This window comes from Fusarium pseudograminearum, chromosome 2, assembly GCF_000303195.2.
Source record: "Fusarium pseudograminearum CS3096 chromosome 2, whole genome shotgun sequence".
NCBI classification, from domain to species: domain Eukaryota; kingdom Fungi; phylum Ascomycota; class Sordariomycetes; order Hypocreales; family Nectriaceae; genus Fusarium; species Fusarium pseudograminearum.
Window position 1 is genome coordinate 4,633,252 of NC_031952.1, and position 11,957 is coordinate 4,645,208.

The window sequence follows — 11,957 nt, forward strand, 5'->3', positions numbered from 1 at the left end:
ATAGTAGGGCAAGGGCAAAAAAACAAGGTCATGTGTGAGGGCATCGGAGTCATGATGCTCAAAAAAGTGTAATTGAAGATGGAAACCCTATCAACAGGTTAAGACAGTGAAGTGTTGAGTATACGTAGCATATACAAGAATACTCTATGGTACTTCCGAGCTCCCACGTCCATCTCATAAGTCATCCCAGCCAAGAAGCCCAATGGAGCATGGGTAACGGTCTCTTCTAGGATTGTCAGTCTCGCAATCACGCTCATAATCGATGTCGTCCTGAAGGTTCTTGGCAAAACTGAGAGGTGTGTTGATGGTTCGCCAGTGGTCGTCGGGTGACAGCCCGGTTCTAGAGTCTGTCCATGACTCAAGATGCCTGGAATCAACCTCAAGAAGCGCTCTATCGCTGGCAAAGAAGGCATTCACAGAATACCCATTATTTGACGTCGCCTCCTCAAAGGCAGGAGCATCTTTTCTCCTTTTGAGACCATGATCGATGATCCAGATGTTGCCCACTGGATGGGCATTGTGAGCTGCGTCGGTGAGGGTGGACAAAACGCCGTAATCCCATTCTTCATTCTCTGAGTCCCACCAATCTGGATTGAACTCAAGACCTATATTAATGATGCCGCTGTAGGCCAGAAACCCCGATCCGAGGGCATGATCGTAGCCAATATCGTCCCAGTTGACATTATCGAGACATTCGACCTGCAAGACAAAGAGGTCTTGGTTGGGGCGGACTGTGAGAAAATGCAGAGGAGACCCCACGAAATTTCCTGTCGAGGGCATGTTGAATTTGTCCAACTCGGAGATTGCGTGGAATCGGCTATTGCGCTCTTCAGCGGGAATGGAAATTGTTTCGATGCACTCAGACTGGCGAAAATGACCCTCCATGATGGATCGGGATTCTTTGCAAGCGGTCCACATGCCGCCGTCAATCAGATACGTTGAGATGTTTTTGCGAGGAACATCGTTTTTGACGCTGTTGAAATGGTGAATTGGTAATGGTTCCGTAAATTTCCAACTGCGCCACCCGTCGGACATCATAGGTCTCGGGCCATCATGATTGAAGATGTGGACTCCTGGTTTGTCCTCTCGGATAACGAATTTCCAGATCTTAATTCGGAGCTCTGGGGGCAAGTCGGGAAATTGGTGGAAATTCGTCATCTCGAAACATTTTGGCGAGCGTGAGTTGAGGCAATATTTCAAAGTTGGAAAAGAACCGGTAACTTCGTTTTGATAGTCATGGTGAAAAAACATGATGGCTGAGGATGTGGTAAAAGACAAGGAGGTACTTGAGATGAGGGAGGAGAGAGAAATATTGGTGGTGTCAAAGAATGCCCTACAGCAATTTATAGCAATGGAGAAAGTCATTTGTCTTTAGACTTTTGGAGCATATTTGCTCGTCACCAGAAATACGTGAATCATGATTGGATTCCAGCAAAATTTAAATTCGATACCAACCTTAATGGCGTCACGCATGCACGAAGGCTGTTTAAGCATTTGAGGAGTTTTGAACTCGAAGGATTTGCTACTATATCGTATCTATGTACGATTCCAGACCTCTTTTGCAGTCGAAAACCCTGTTTATAACGACCTCAATGAGTCACTCATTTGCCAGTGCTCAGAGTCATAGAAATCTTCACCATAGCCTAAAACATAAGAGACGAAAAGGCTTACCTACTACTTTATGATGCCTTAGGCTTTATCTTTTTTGTTCTTATGGTTTTAGATGAGTCACCAGCTCTTCTACCTGAGCCTAGAGCTTTCTGTAGCCTGGACTTGCCGATTCAAGGCAGCCGATGGGCGCGGGTGTTGGCACCTGCCTCCGAAAATCATCTGGCAGGCAGACGAGGAGGCAGTCAAAATTCTCGTCCTCGCGCCCTCCCCCCCACTTCTCGACTTTCCTTCAACAGCATTCATCTGGCTGTGAGGAGAATCATACTCTCTCAGAACAGTGGTGATGAGGTGGGCTTCTACTGTACGCAAATTACTGCTAACGATAATAGTCACGTTACATTCTCACACATGAACGCGACTTTCCCCCTCCTTTCATCCCCTCTTCCCACACCGCGCGCGAACGAAGCGACGCGACACCAAAGAGCAAGCGACTAAACACAAAGTGCGGGCTCTGTGCAGTGGGCACCCCCAAGATCGATCATAACGACCTTAGGGGTTCATGGGGGATTCTGCGAGCATCTCAAGGTCGATAGGCAAGTACACCTCGGCATATTTGAGAGTTGTGGTAACTGCGATAGTATATTCCACAACGCTTGCCCTCAACTTGACCATTTCGAAGATACTGCAATCTCGAATGGGATAAAGTTAGGGCTGCTCGCAAAGAACGAAGTTGATTGCCCTGAAGCATCATGCAAAGGGCAGGCTCCTAGCGAGTCAGTTTGCACATTGCAAAGACAAAGCAAGCTATCGACAAGTTCTTGTCAGCGACTGGCATGGATACTACATACTTTGCAAAAGATGTCGTGACGATGGCGGACAAGCTGCACAAAGAGGTGTCGGCGGGTGGCGAAGTCGGACTCTGCAACCTCCACGTGGTGCCGCCTGGGAACCTGACCATGTCAGAGCCAGTGCAGAGACGCGATTTGGATCCTAAAGAATGTCAACTTAGGTCCTAAGAATGTCATGTTAGGCACTAAGGGATGCAAGAGAAAGCGTATCTCTTATGTTGTCAAACTCGCAGTTCTTTTCCCGAAGCGAGCATGAAGGGTTTGCTGTACAGTCGGCCAGATCCTCTTGTAGAAATAGTTGAAAATTACAGAATGAATAAAAATGGCGACAATTCTTTTTGAACCCGTATCAAATGTTTATTTATCTGACAGCAAGGTGTCATGCTGGCATACCGGGCGATGGTGTCTCTATCCCCTTTGCGGCTGAGGGGAAGAATGGTTTCAAAACAGTAAGCAAAGCGAAGTGGCTGTCACAAATTGACGAGTAAGGCGCCACGAAGAAAGACTGTGGTGTTGACAAGGCGTTTTCAGGGTAGCAATTTTGGTATTTGTGCCTTGTCAAAGTCACACTAACAGTTCAGCTGAATGCGTGGATCGGTCCAGACCCAGGCCTTTGCAATACTGCCAAGAGAGATATTTAATCCCATGTGCTGCCACTGAGGATGTTTATTTTGTAGATGTGTGAATAAAATTGACATAACCACTAAATATTGAAGTGAGAGATCGCCAAGCATCGGAAAGTCAAGATGGCAGCTAGCGGTCCGCTCTACAACAACTACCAGTCACCTCCACCAAGTCATCAGCCTGGTCAAGTCCCACACCCACACCATGTCCAGTATCCACAAGCTCCAGGGCAATCGCCTGTTGCTCAACAATCACCCTACGCCCATCAATCGCCTCAATACCAGCAGTATGCAGGGAATCAGCAAATTAACTATCAATCGTCTCCAGGTCAGCCGATGAATCAGATCCCGCAAACTCCACAGGCCCATCCTTCGCAATCGCCTCTGGGTCAATACCCCATTCAGCATCAGGTTCCAGGCCAGCAGCCTCAGTACCAATCATCTGCACACGGTCCCCAACTTCATCAATCCCCCCAAGTCCAGCACCCAGGTCTCCCTCAGCAATACGCGCCTACTCAGCAGCCCAACGTACAGACAGTATCTTACGGTGTCGCAGCACCACCGACGGCCGCTCAGCATCAACTGCAATACCAGCAACAGGCAGCCCAATTTGCTTCCCAACCTTCAGCACCGGCTCAAGGTCAACTGCAGGCAACTGCTCAGTCACTCTTTAAATCTGGAAAGGGCTTCTTGGGCAACATAGCCAGCAACATCAAGTCTAAATACCCCGCCACCACCAATGCTGCGACGACTTCATCGACGGTTTCGTACACGGGCGAACCACCGAAACCGACATACAATCCTGCACAGCACCCTACCCAGACGCCCTTGAGCCCGACAAACTCGTTTCCTCAGGGATACGACCATGGTCAGCAGGTCACTCCGCAGCATGCACTACAAACACCACAGCAAAATGTCTCGCCCAGTGCTCCAGGCTATCCTCCCGTCTCACATCAAGGCTCTTTTCCACAGTCGCAAGGACTTCCTGTAAAGTCACCCCAGCAAGGATACAATGTCCCCCAACAGGTTCCGCATCAAGTACCGGCTCCCATGAATGGAGTCGCCGGCGCGCAAGCTGCTAACTCCCAGCCTTCGGTCCATTCACCGGGTGCAGCTGCCTCGCCATATCCGCAGACATCACTGCACCACCAGCAATCAGGCCCATATGCACCGACAGCTCCCGTCCAAGCTCCTCAATCAGTTGCTCCGGCCGGACCCTATGGTGCTCAGCCGGGGTACGGACAAAGCCATTCGCATGTTATTCCGCCGCAGCCAAATCACCATAGTCCGTCATCTTATGGAAGCCCGCTGCCATCGTGGCCTCAACAGACACAGGCTAACTACAGCCCTGCTGGAGCGGCACCAAGCTCTGTATCCACTGGCCAAGCACCAGTACAAGTCAGCGCTCCTGGCTATGGACCCATGGCGATGCACCCGCAACCACCGCACCACCATGATAACCCCATCCCACATGCGTCGCCGCCCTCTCAGCAAGTCGTTCCACCACTTTCGCAACAAGCAACAACACCAAGTCAAGCGCCAAACCCACCTCAGATGGCTTCGCCGCCACAGCCGCCGCAGCAATACCAGACCACTACATCGCCAGCATATCATCAACCGCAGCTTCACCAGCAGGTTCCTATCGTACAGCAGCATGGTCAGATTAATGCATCAGAGATGACGCCGTCGTCTCAAGTGGCTTCATACCCGAGCGGTCAGGTCAGCTCCTCTAACTATACACAAACTAGTCCTTCTAGTCCTCCGTCACAGAACCCCCATGGTAGGACACCAGTAGCCCAAGTGCAGCAGAACGGCCCCTCCCCCCAAAACCACTATCAAACACATTCGCAGCCGCAGCCTCAATTTACTCCCTACGCACCCAGGCCTGAGCAACAAGTTGCGACGCCAGATCAAAGTCATATTCCTCTACCTTCTTCACCATTGCAGAACTTGAACCAACCCAGTGGGATACTACCATCAGCACCAGAGGCTGGTGTCCAGTACCAACCCTACAATTCGACAGTGGTTCATCAAGCACCACAAGTACACTATGGACAGCCGACGCATGGAACGCCCTCAATGCCTATAAATAGTCAATATAATCAGCACCTAGTACCCCCACCTCCAGGTCCAGGTCCGGCCCCAGCCTTAACGACGACCGTACCGGGGCAGAGCTTTCAATCCCACCAACCCGTTCAGCAATCACCACACTCCTATCAACCAGTGCCGGTCGTGACTCAGCAAGCTTCGGGCCAAATTACCGAGAATATCTCTCATCAAGACCCACTGGCTTCATTGTCGGCACAAATGGACAATCTGAACATGAAGAACGGCGAACAACGCATGGCAGCTTCAGGGACCGCTCCTAGCCCTAAAAACGAGGGACCTCGAGGACCCCCACCCTGTTTAGCGGCAGGCATGGTCAGCGACACCCTTCCATATTGCCCAGAGAGTCGCATCGTGTCGTACGCTTTGGATTGGTATCGACTTACAGCAGTGCCGCAATATCTTATTTGTACAAGATGCTACGAGGATCATATCATGGGGACTCACCTATCTATGCACTTTGAGCGATACCATTCCCCAGAAGGTACCGAGTCAAAGTGTGGTTTCTGGTCGCCCCGCGCGCGAGAGGTTCTTTGGCCTCAGGCTCTTCAGATCAACGATATTGGCCATCTCCGGGCCTTTGCGGAGAAGACTCTAACATTGCCAAACTGTAAAGGCAGAATGCGGAGCACTGCTGCTGATGGTGTTAAGTGGTGGGGTATGGTAAACAACGAAGTTGATGGCTTTATCTCCTGCGAAGCTTGTTACGAGGATTGTATTGTCGGTACGGCCTTTGAAGGTCGGTTCTCGCCGCATCGTCAACAAGGTCCTGAAGAAAATTGGATGTGCGACTTGTGTCTTCCCTACATCACAACCGCGGCTGTCAAGATGTCCAAGATGAACAACTGGAATAGCTTCATTGAAGCTGTCAAAGCACGTGTCCATCTTCCAGTATGCGAAGGCAAAGATGAAGAATCCAACAACGGCCACTGGATTCTACCGCGTCGCAGAATCGACAACATGCGTATCTGCGAAGCATGCTATCTGGACAAACTTGCACTTACACGCTTTGGCAATGAGTTTGAACGTCATCAACGAGCTGATGGGTTCGATGCGTTTTTGGAGTCAATAGGTCAGAAGTGGAAATGTAGTCTCACCGACACGGCTGTCAATATGAGCATTGCCCTTGAGGCGGCTCTCTACCGTCGCGATTACGAAGTCTTCTGGAACGCAGCCAGCGCTATTTGCAGTCTTGTCCCTTGTACTACGAATGGTATTATTGGAGGGAATTGGTGGACTGTCGCAGGCGGGTGTCGAGACTTTAATGTTTGCGAGGCATGCTACAAAGGGGCACTGGAAACATCCGATCTTGGACGCTTTTTTGAGCCTGCTCAACGCGACCCTGCGGCGACCATCATTTGTAACTTCTGTCCTGGCAGTCCAAGGTGGGGCGCTTTCATCACCAAGTTCGCAGAAGCGTTGGACAAAGGCATCTTCAGCTACTACGGTGATTATGTCAAGAAATGGGCGGGTGTATCGACTTGCCCTGGTATCAAGAACAGAGAAAAGAGTAAGTGGTGGGGACATCCAGAAGCATTGGCATGTGAGGACTGCTGGTTGAACTTCGTTACCGAAACACCTCTTGGCGACACCGTTCCGGTCAAAGGTGTTTACGATGAGCGACCTCTGATCTGCCAATTGTGGTCTCCCCGTATGCGCAACATGTGGCTCGCAGCGTGTGCAGCGGGACCCCCTGGATCGCCACAGTCCCAAATGGCTCTGGATGAGTTCCGTGCTTTCGGTACGAAGCGCGTACAAGTGTACAATGCTACAGTACCACACATCGAGATGATCCAGTCGATGATGATGATGAAGCGCATGCAGGCGATGCAGCAGGGGCAACTGAGCCTTATGTACCAGGGGATGAACAGCATGTCGTCGATAATGGGAACGACTGATGGACATTTGCATGGCAACAGTTCTATTGGGTACTATGAAACAGAGAATGGAGCCACAGCGGCAAATATGATGAACAACATGCACTCTGGGATGGCGGATTCCAACAAGATGAGTGATTGGATGCAGATAGCGCAACTGCAGGCTGCTTGGATGGAGGTAGAGTAGTTTGTTAGTCATTCATTATGTAATGTGTTTTGTAGGTAGTTACCAGCAAGATTATCTCCAAGTTTGGAGTAGAAACATAAGACGCCTGACACTGTAATCTAAAACTTAAAACAGACTCACCAATTTAGTTCTTTATGCCTGGGAATGACTGTTGAGATTTCTATATAGTTCACTACGCACACACCCTGTGACCTCTTATTCTGTGCCGCAAATTATAACCAATCATCGCCTGTTCATCAGATAAATCATCATTTGAACCCGTGCATATTGTTGTCGATTGACTAGAACGTTAGTATTTCACTTGTCACAGGATAAGATAGTTCAAAGTGCCGATGAAAAGGGGCTGCAGCTTTAGTGATGTTTCTTGATCTTATGCCACTGTTAGTTGCTATGTACTGCAAGCGCTTATTAATGTGATACTTACTGAACTGCTGAGCTATCTATGACTACTCGCTTGGACTAAAGCATTAGTAAATATGTATGGGATGAGGTGGATGAGGGAGGGTATTGTACTTGGATGTTGAGAGATTACTATAAGTATGTAAGTTAGCTTCATGCTACATACGTCGTTCTTGGGTGGCTCATTGGCCACGCCAATCTGCTCAGAATTTCGATCGAATCAGCTTGGAGCAATTGTATTGCCTCTGTTACCTAACTTACAGCAGCTTTCTTCGCCTCAATTTCGGCCTGTGCAACACGGTCATGTTAGTGTATGTCCTAAAGACAAAGCTAAAACCATAAATGCGGCAAAGCTAAAGGCATAAACACGTACTTGGGCCTGTGCAATGAGCTCCTATATCTAGTTAGCCACGATGTAAACACATAGATAGGTGGTTATACATACCTCAATTGAGGGCTCATTGGCCTCCTCCTCCTCAAGCTTCTAGTACACACATTAGTTCCACAATATTGTAGAGATATTGAAATACAAACAGCGGCCTCGTGCTTGTGAAACTACATAGACGAAACCTAGATTAGACAGAAGTGCAGAAGTCCGACGATCATAATGAACTCACAGCAGCCGCTTCGATATCGGACTAGTAATGCGGTTAATATTTATGGCCATCTGTTTGGAGTATTGTACTTACCTGGAGCCACTCGCGGTGGCGCTTGGCGGCTGTCTCATAGTACTAGAAATCGTATTAATGCAATTGTTCATGACGGCTTCAAAGTAGAAGACACAACTCACGACGGCCTGGTAGCGGTTGTACTTGAATCGCAGTGTATGTAAGTATCGATATAGTAGTGCGGGAAGAATGTATGAGTGCTGCCTCTTACCTCGGCGCGAGCGACGTGCCACTATTTCTAGTTAATACACGCGTGAAGATGAGGGTAGGTATCTACTTACAGCCGCTTTGGCCTCGGCATACTATGATTTGACTGATTAGCACTTCCGTTGTAAACAGTGGATATTCGCCTCTTTGGGAACTTACGGATTTGTCGTCGCGAAACTGGACAGTAGCTTGAGCATCGCAGTCAGTTGAACGTATAGTCGTGATTTGGACTCACATCGATGAACTTTGGCTGCAAGGTATTAGTGATGTTTCATGGACGCTGTCAGTAGGGGAAACTTACCGCCGGGGGCACCACAGGAGCGGATTGCCCCGAAGGGCCAGCAGAGTTGTTCTTCTGATAGTGTTAGCTGATGGTATTCAAATCGATTGTTCCTTCGTGTGACAGAAAATGGAAGTACTTACGGCTCTGTTGCGAGGCATTCTATGCATGCTGTGAGAAACAACTAGCTTGACAACGACAATAGTTGGGAAGATCTTACGTGATGAAGATTCGATGCTACGACAAGGGTCAGCTTGCTGTAGTCGATGATGGGCAAGGGTGTAATGTACTTACTGATGATTGTTGAGTTGTTTCTAAGTAGAGACCATATATTAGCATCGTGAGCATCGTTTGGAGATTGTGTGTGTGTGTACGTACGGGACGAAGAGGATTGTTGATCCTATTAGGAATCTACGTGTCAGCAACCCGGACTTGAAGCGAAAGACATCGTCGAATACATACGAGGCTATAATCAGTTAGTAAATGTGATTCTATTCGTCAGTCACGGGGACAGAGGGTGACGACTTACGGCAGTGTGGGTGGTGATGATGTTGTGGGGAGGAAAAGAAAAAGGGGAGACTTTTTCACGAAGGTCGACCTCTACCTCTAGGCAACAGTGGGCGAACAGCGCACCTAATACTCGCAAACACCTTACTACCTGCCTACCGAAAGTGACAGTCACTCCTTCACTTGAGGGGCCTAAGGATTTAATCTAAAGGTGATCTAATGATTTCGTCCCTTAGGCCTGTAGTGGCCAACCTTCTACTTCTTCCGCACCTCCTTCTCCTCCCAACAACAACAACATCACAACCTGACTCTGCGCATTGAGCGTAACTTCTGCCCTTTAAAGGAGCAACCTGACTCCTCAAAGGTCAAGGAAATCCGCATCTGCCGCCACGGTCAAAAACCGAAATGTCCCGACAGTCACACTGACATTTCACTTAGTTCCATCAGCGAAGTGGCCGCCGCCACCGTGAGTGGTTTTTGGTTAGTACAACTACATATACACCGTACAAATTACTATGAACATATCAGCTAACAAAACTGTTAGTCCGACGTACAGAAGGCTGCGGTAAAATCTCCATCGTTACTGGTACGTCATGTGCTTGACTGATTCTATCAGTTGAGAATGGAAGAGCAAGGCGGCTGTGGGTGCCCTTATACTCCAAAAGGTTGGGCAAGAATGCTGATATCTACTAGAAACATGCCGTGGAAGTGTCCGGGGAGGCCACCCTCGAGGTATGTGTACCCATCTATACATTTGTATCATTGCTAATTGGGAATAGGCCCGCCTCGAGCAGGCTCGTGTACGTGATGCACTTCGAAAGTCCCAGTAACGAACACACTGACATGACTTGTTTAGACTGCCTTCGAGGAGGAGGATAAGAACGTATGTAGCTCATCTAACCTTGTTCGGATTTCACTTGACTAACTTGCCGATAGTAATCCACCGTTGTGGGCAACATGCTTAGTCTTTTCTGTACGCGGAACATGCATTGCAGTAGTAGATATTTTGGTCACCTGAGGCAGAAGATACGGAATCATTAGGTAAGTTTATGCCGGATGGCTTATAAGTTTAGGCTATTTATTTTTATAACCTAAAGCCGGGATGCTAACTGTTGCTTCCTAGTTCTTGAATACAAATTCCCAAGCTTGTTTCCCATCCCCTCTGGAGTAGCGGCCTTTTACCTTTGGGGTGACCCCATATTCTCTGTCTTCGTTCTCAAATCAGCAAGCAAATACACCGAGTGAAAGACACTTAAAAGACATTACACTCAAGCCCTTACAGGCAAAGCAACCCGCATATATCCAACATCACTTTCCCTGGTATACGCGGGCGCAATAAGCTTCTGCAGCAGAGATATCGCTTCATTACCTCCCTTTCCATCGGATGTCCTCTCGTCCTCCCAGTACTGGTAAAGCTGCCACCACCAGCAATGTGTCACTCCATCGAGACCCTTGTACCCAGCCACGCCATCTAGTCCGACCCGTTTCGCCCAGGGCTTGTCAACAATGTAGTGGAGACAAACGACCTCTTCGTCTCTCCAGATGTTTGGATGCCAGTATCGCATTGTCTTGATGGCGTTGTACTGCCACCCCAGGGCATACCATTTGTTCTCAAAGAAGAAGGCAAGAAAGTCTTGGTCGGGAAACATGAAGTCTGCGAGAAGAGGGGTTGTGTTGAACACATCCAACATGCGATCCCAAAGGTCTTTCGAAGGGTGAAAGATGAACATGCCGCCGTTGAGCAACTTGTGCGGCGCGGGGGACGACTCGGTTGGCTGCAGGGGCTCCTTGAGTGCTGTGGGATGTGAAAGTGGTGTGTAGGCACAGTTCTCAGCCTTCCAGTCCTCAGGTGCCCACGAATCAGAATCAAGGTTACACACGCAGACGTGATTCGCAGCGATCCAATCGTCGGGCAACTGTTCTTCGCATTGGAACATGACATCCATGTTTTCAAGGATAGCCATGTCAGCATCCAGATAACAAACGGCATCGTACTCGAAAAGCTCAAAGACGCGCAGCTTGGTCCACGTATCGGCGAAGCGCTCTGCAATGAGTGTCATCTTGATGTTCTTGGGTGGAAGAAGGTAGTCGCACTCGCACAGAACCATGTTGCATTTGGGGGCCTCCAGCTCCAGAACCCTGCGGGCATCCTTGGGGAGGTTGGGTGTGTAGCAGACAACGAGTGGGTAAGCTGAGTTGTTGCGCTGCAGGGTATATGCGAGAATGATGACGCCTGGCAGATACGAGTCGCGAGTGATGAGGGTTGCATAGGCATTGTGCCTTTTGGTGGCGGTACTTTGGGCTTCCATCTTGATAGGGACGTGCAGATCCAATGGAATGATGGATAAGATAATGATATCCGTTTTATGCCTCTATCTTCACGTTGGAAAAGAAGAGAGGGGGAGGGGGGGAGCGTGCACGACAGTGTTGAGATGGGAGATGATGAGCTAATGGTGTTTTCGTGGACGTCATGCACTTTTTAACGAAATGAAGTCATGGTTCAATGATGGGTAACTTGTCTATTTATCCCTTACGTTTGATCCTTCTAACTTTTAATCTCACAAATCATAAATGGAAAAATATGTTTAGCGAGGAGAAAAAGAAAGTAAATGTCGTGGCTGAGTCTATCAAGAGGATCTGGTGA

At 48.8% G+C, this 11,957-nt stretch overlaps 4 protein-coding genes across 4 annotated transcripts; 1 reads left to right on the forward strand and 3 right to left on the reverse strand.

The window, feature by feature from the left end:
* Window positions 1-174: 174 nt before the first annotated feature.
* Window positions 175-1,251, reverse strand: FPSE_08484 (uncharacterized protein; the record flags this gene model as incomplete). Its single annotated transcript, XM_009261602.1, has 1 exon — window positions 175-1,251. One exon carries the CDS (start codon window positions 1,249-1,251, stop codon window positions 175-177), a length of 1,077 nt encoding a protein of 358 aa, XP_009259877.1.
* Window positions 1,252-3,205: 1,954 nt separating this feature from the next.
* FPSE_08483 (uncharacterized protein) lies at window positions 3,206-7,252 on the forward strand (the record flags this gene model as incomplete). Its single annotated transcript, XM_009261601.1, has 1 exon — window positions 3,206-7,252. One exon carries the CDS (start codon window positions 3,206-3,208, stop codon window positions 7,250-7,252), a length of 4,047 nt encoding a protein of 1,348 aa, XP_009259876.1.
* A 528-nt stretch (window positions 7,253-7,780) lies between these two features.
* Window positions 7,781-9,891, reverse strand: FPSE_08482 (uncharacterized protein; the record flags this gene model as incomplete). Its single annotated transcript, XM_009261600.1, has 20 exons — window positions 7,781-7,783; window positions 7,818-7,850; window positions 7,913-7,939; window positions 8,025-8,045; window positions 8,147-8,206; window positions 8,269-8,289; window positions 8,341-8,382; window positions 8,442-8,462; window positions 8,531-8,551; window positions 8,601-8,621; window positions 8,686-8,703; window positions 8,762-8,776; window positions 8,828-8,878; window positions 8,950-8,994; window positions 9,027-9,043; window positions 9,101-9,120; window positions 9,185-9,206; window positions 9,269-9,272; window positions 9,336-9,464; window positions 9,868-9,891. 20 exons carry the CDS (start codon window positions 9,889-9,891, stop codon window positions 7,781-7,783), a joined length of 615 nt encoding a protein of 204 aa, XP_009259875.1.
* Window positions 9,892-10,581: 690 nt separating this feature from the next.
* FPSE_08481 (uncharacterized protein) lies at window positions 10,582-11,622 on the reverse strand (the record flags this gene model as incomplete). The annotated part of the gene is made up of 1 exon (XM_009261599.1): window positions 10,582-11,622. One exon carries the CDS (start codon window positions 11,620-11,622, stop codon window positions 10,582-10,584), a length of 1,041 nt encoding a protein of 346 aa, XP_009259874.1.
* Between the last annotated feature and the right edge of the window lie 335 nt (window positions 11,623-11,957).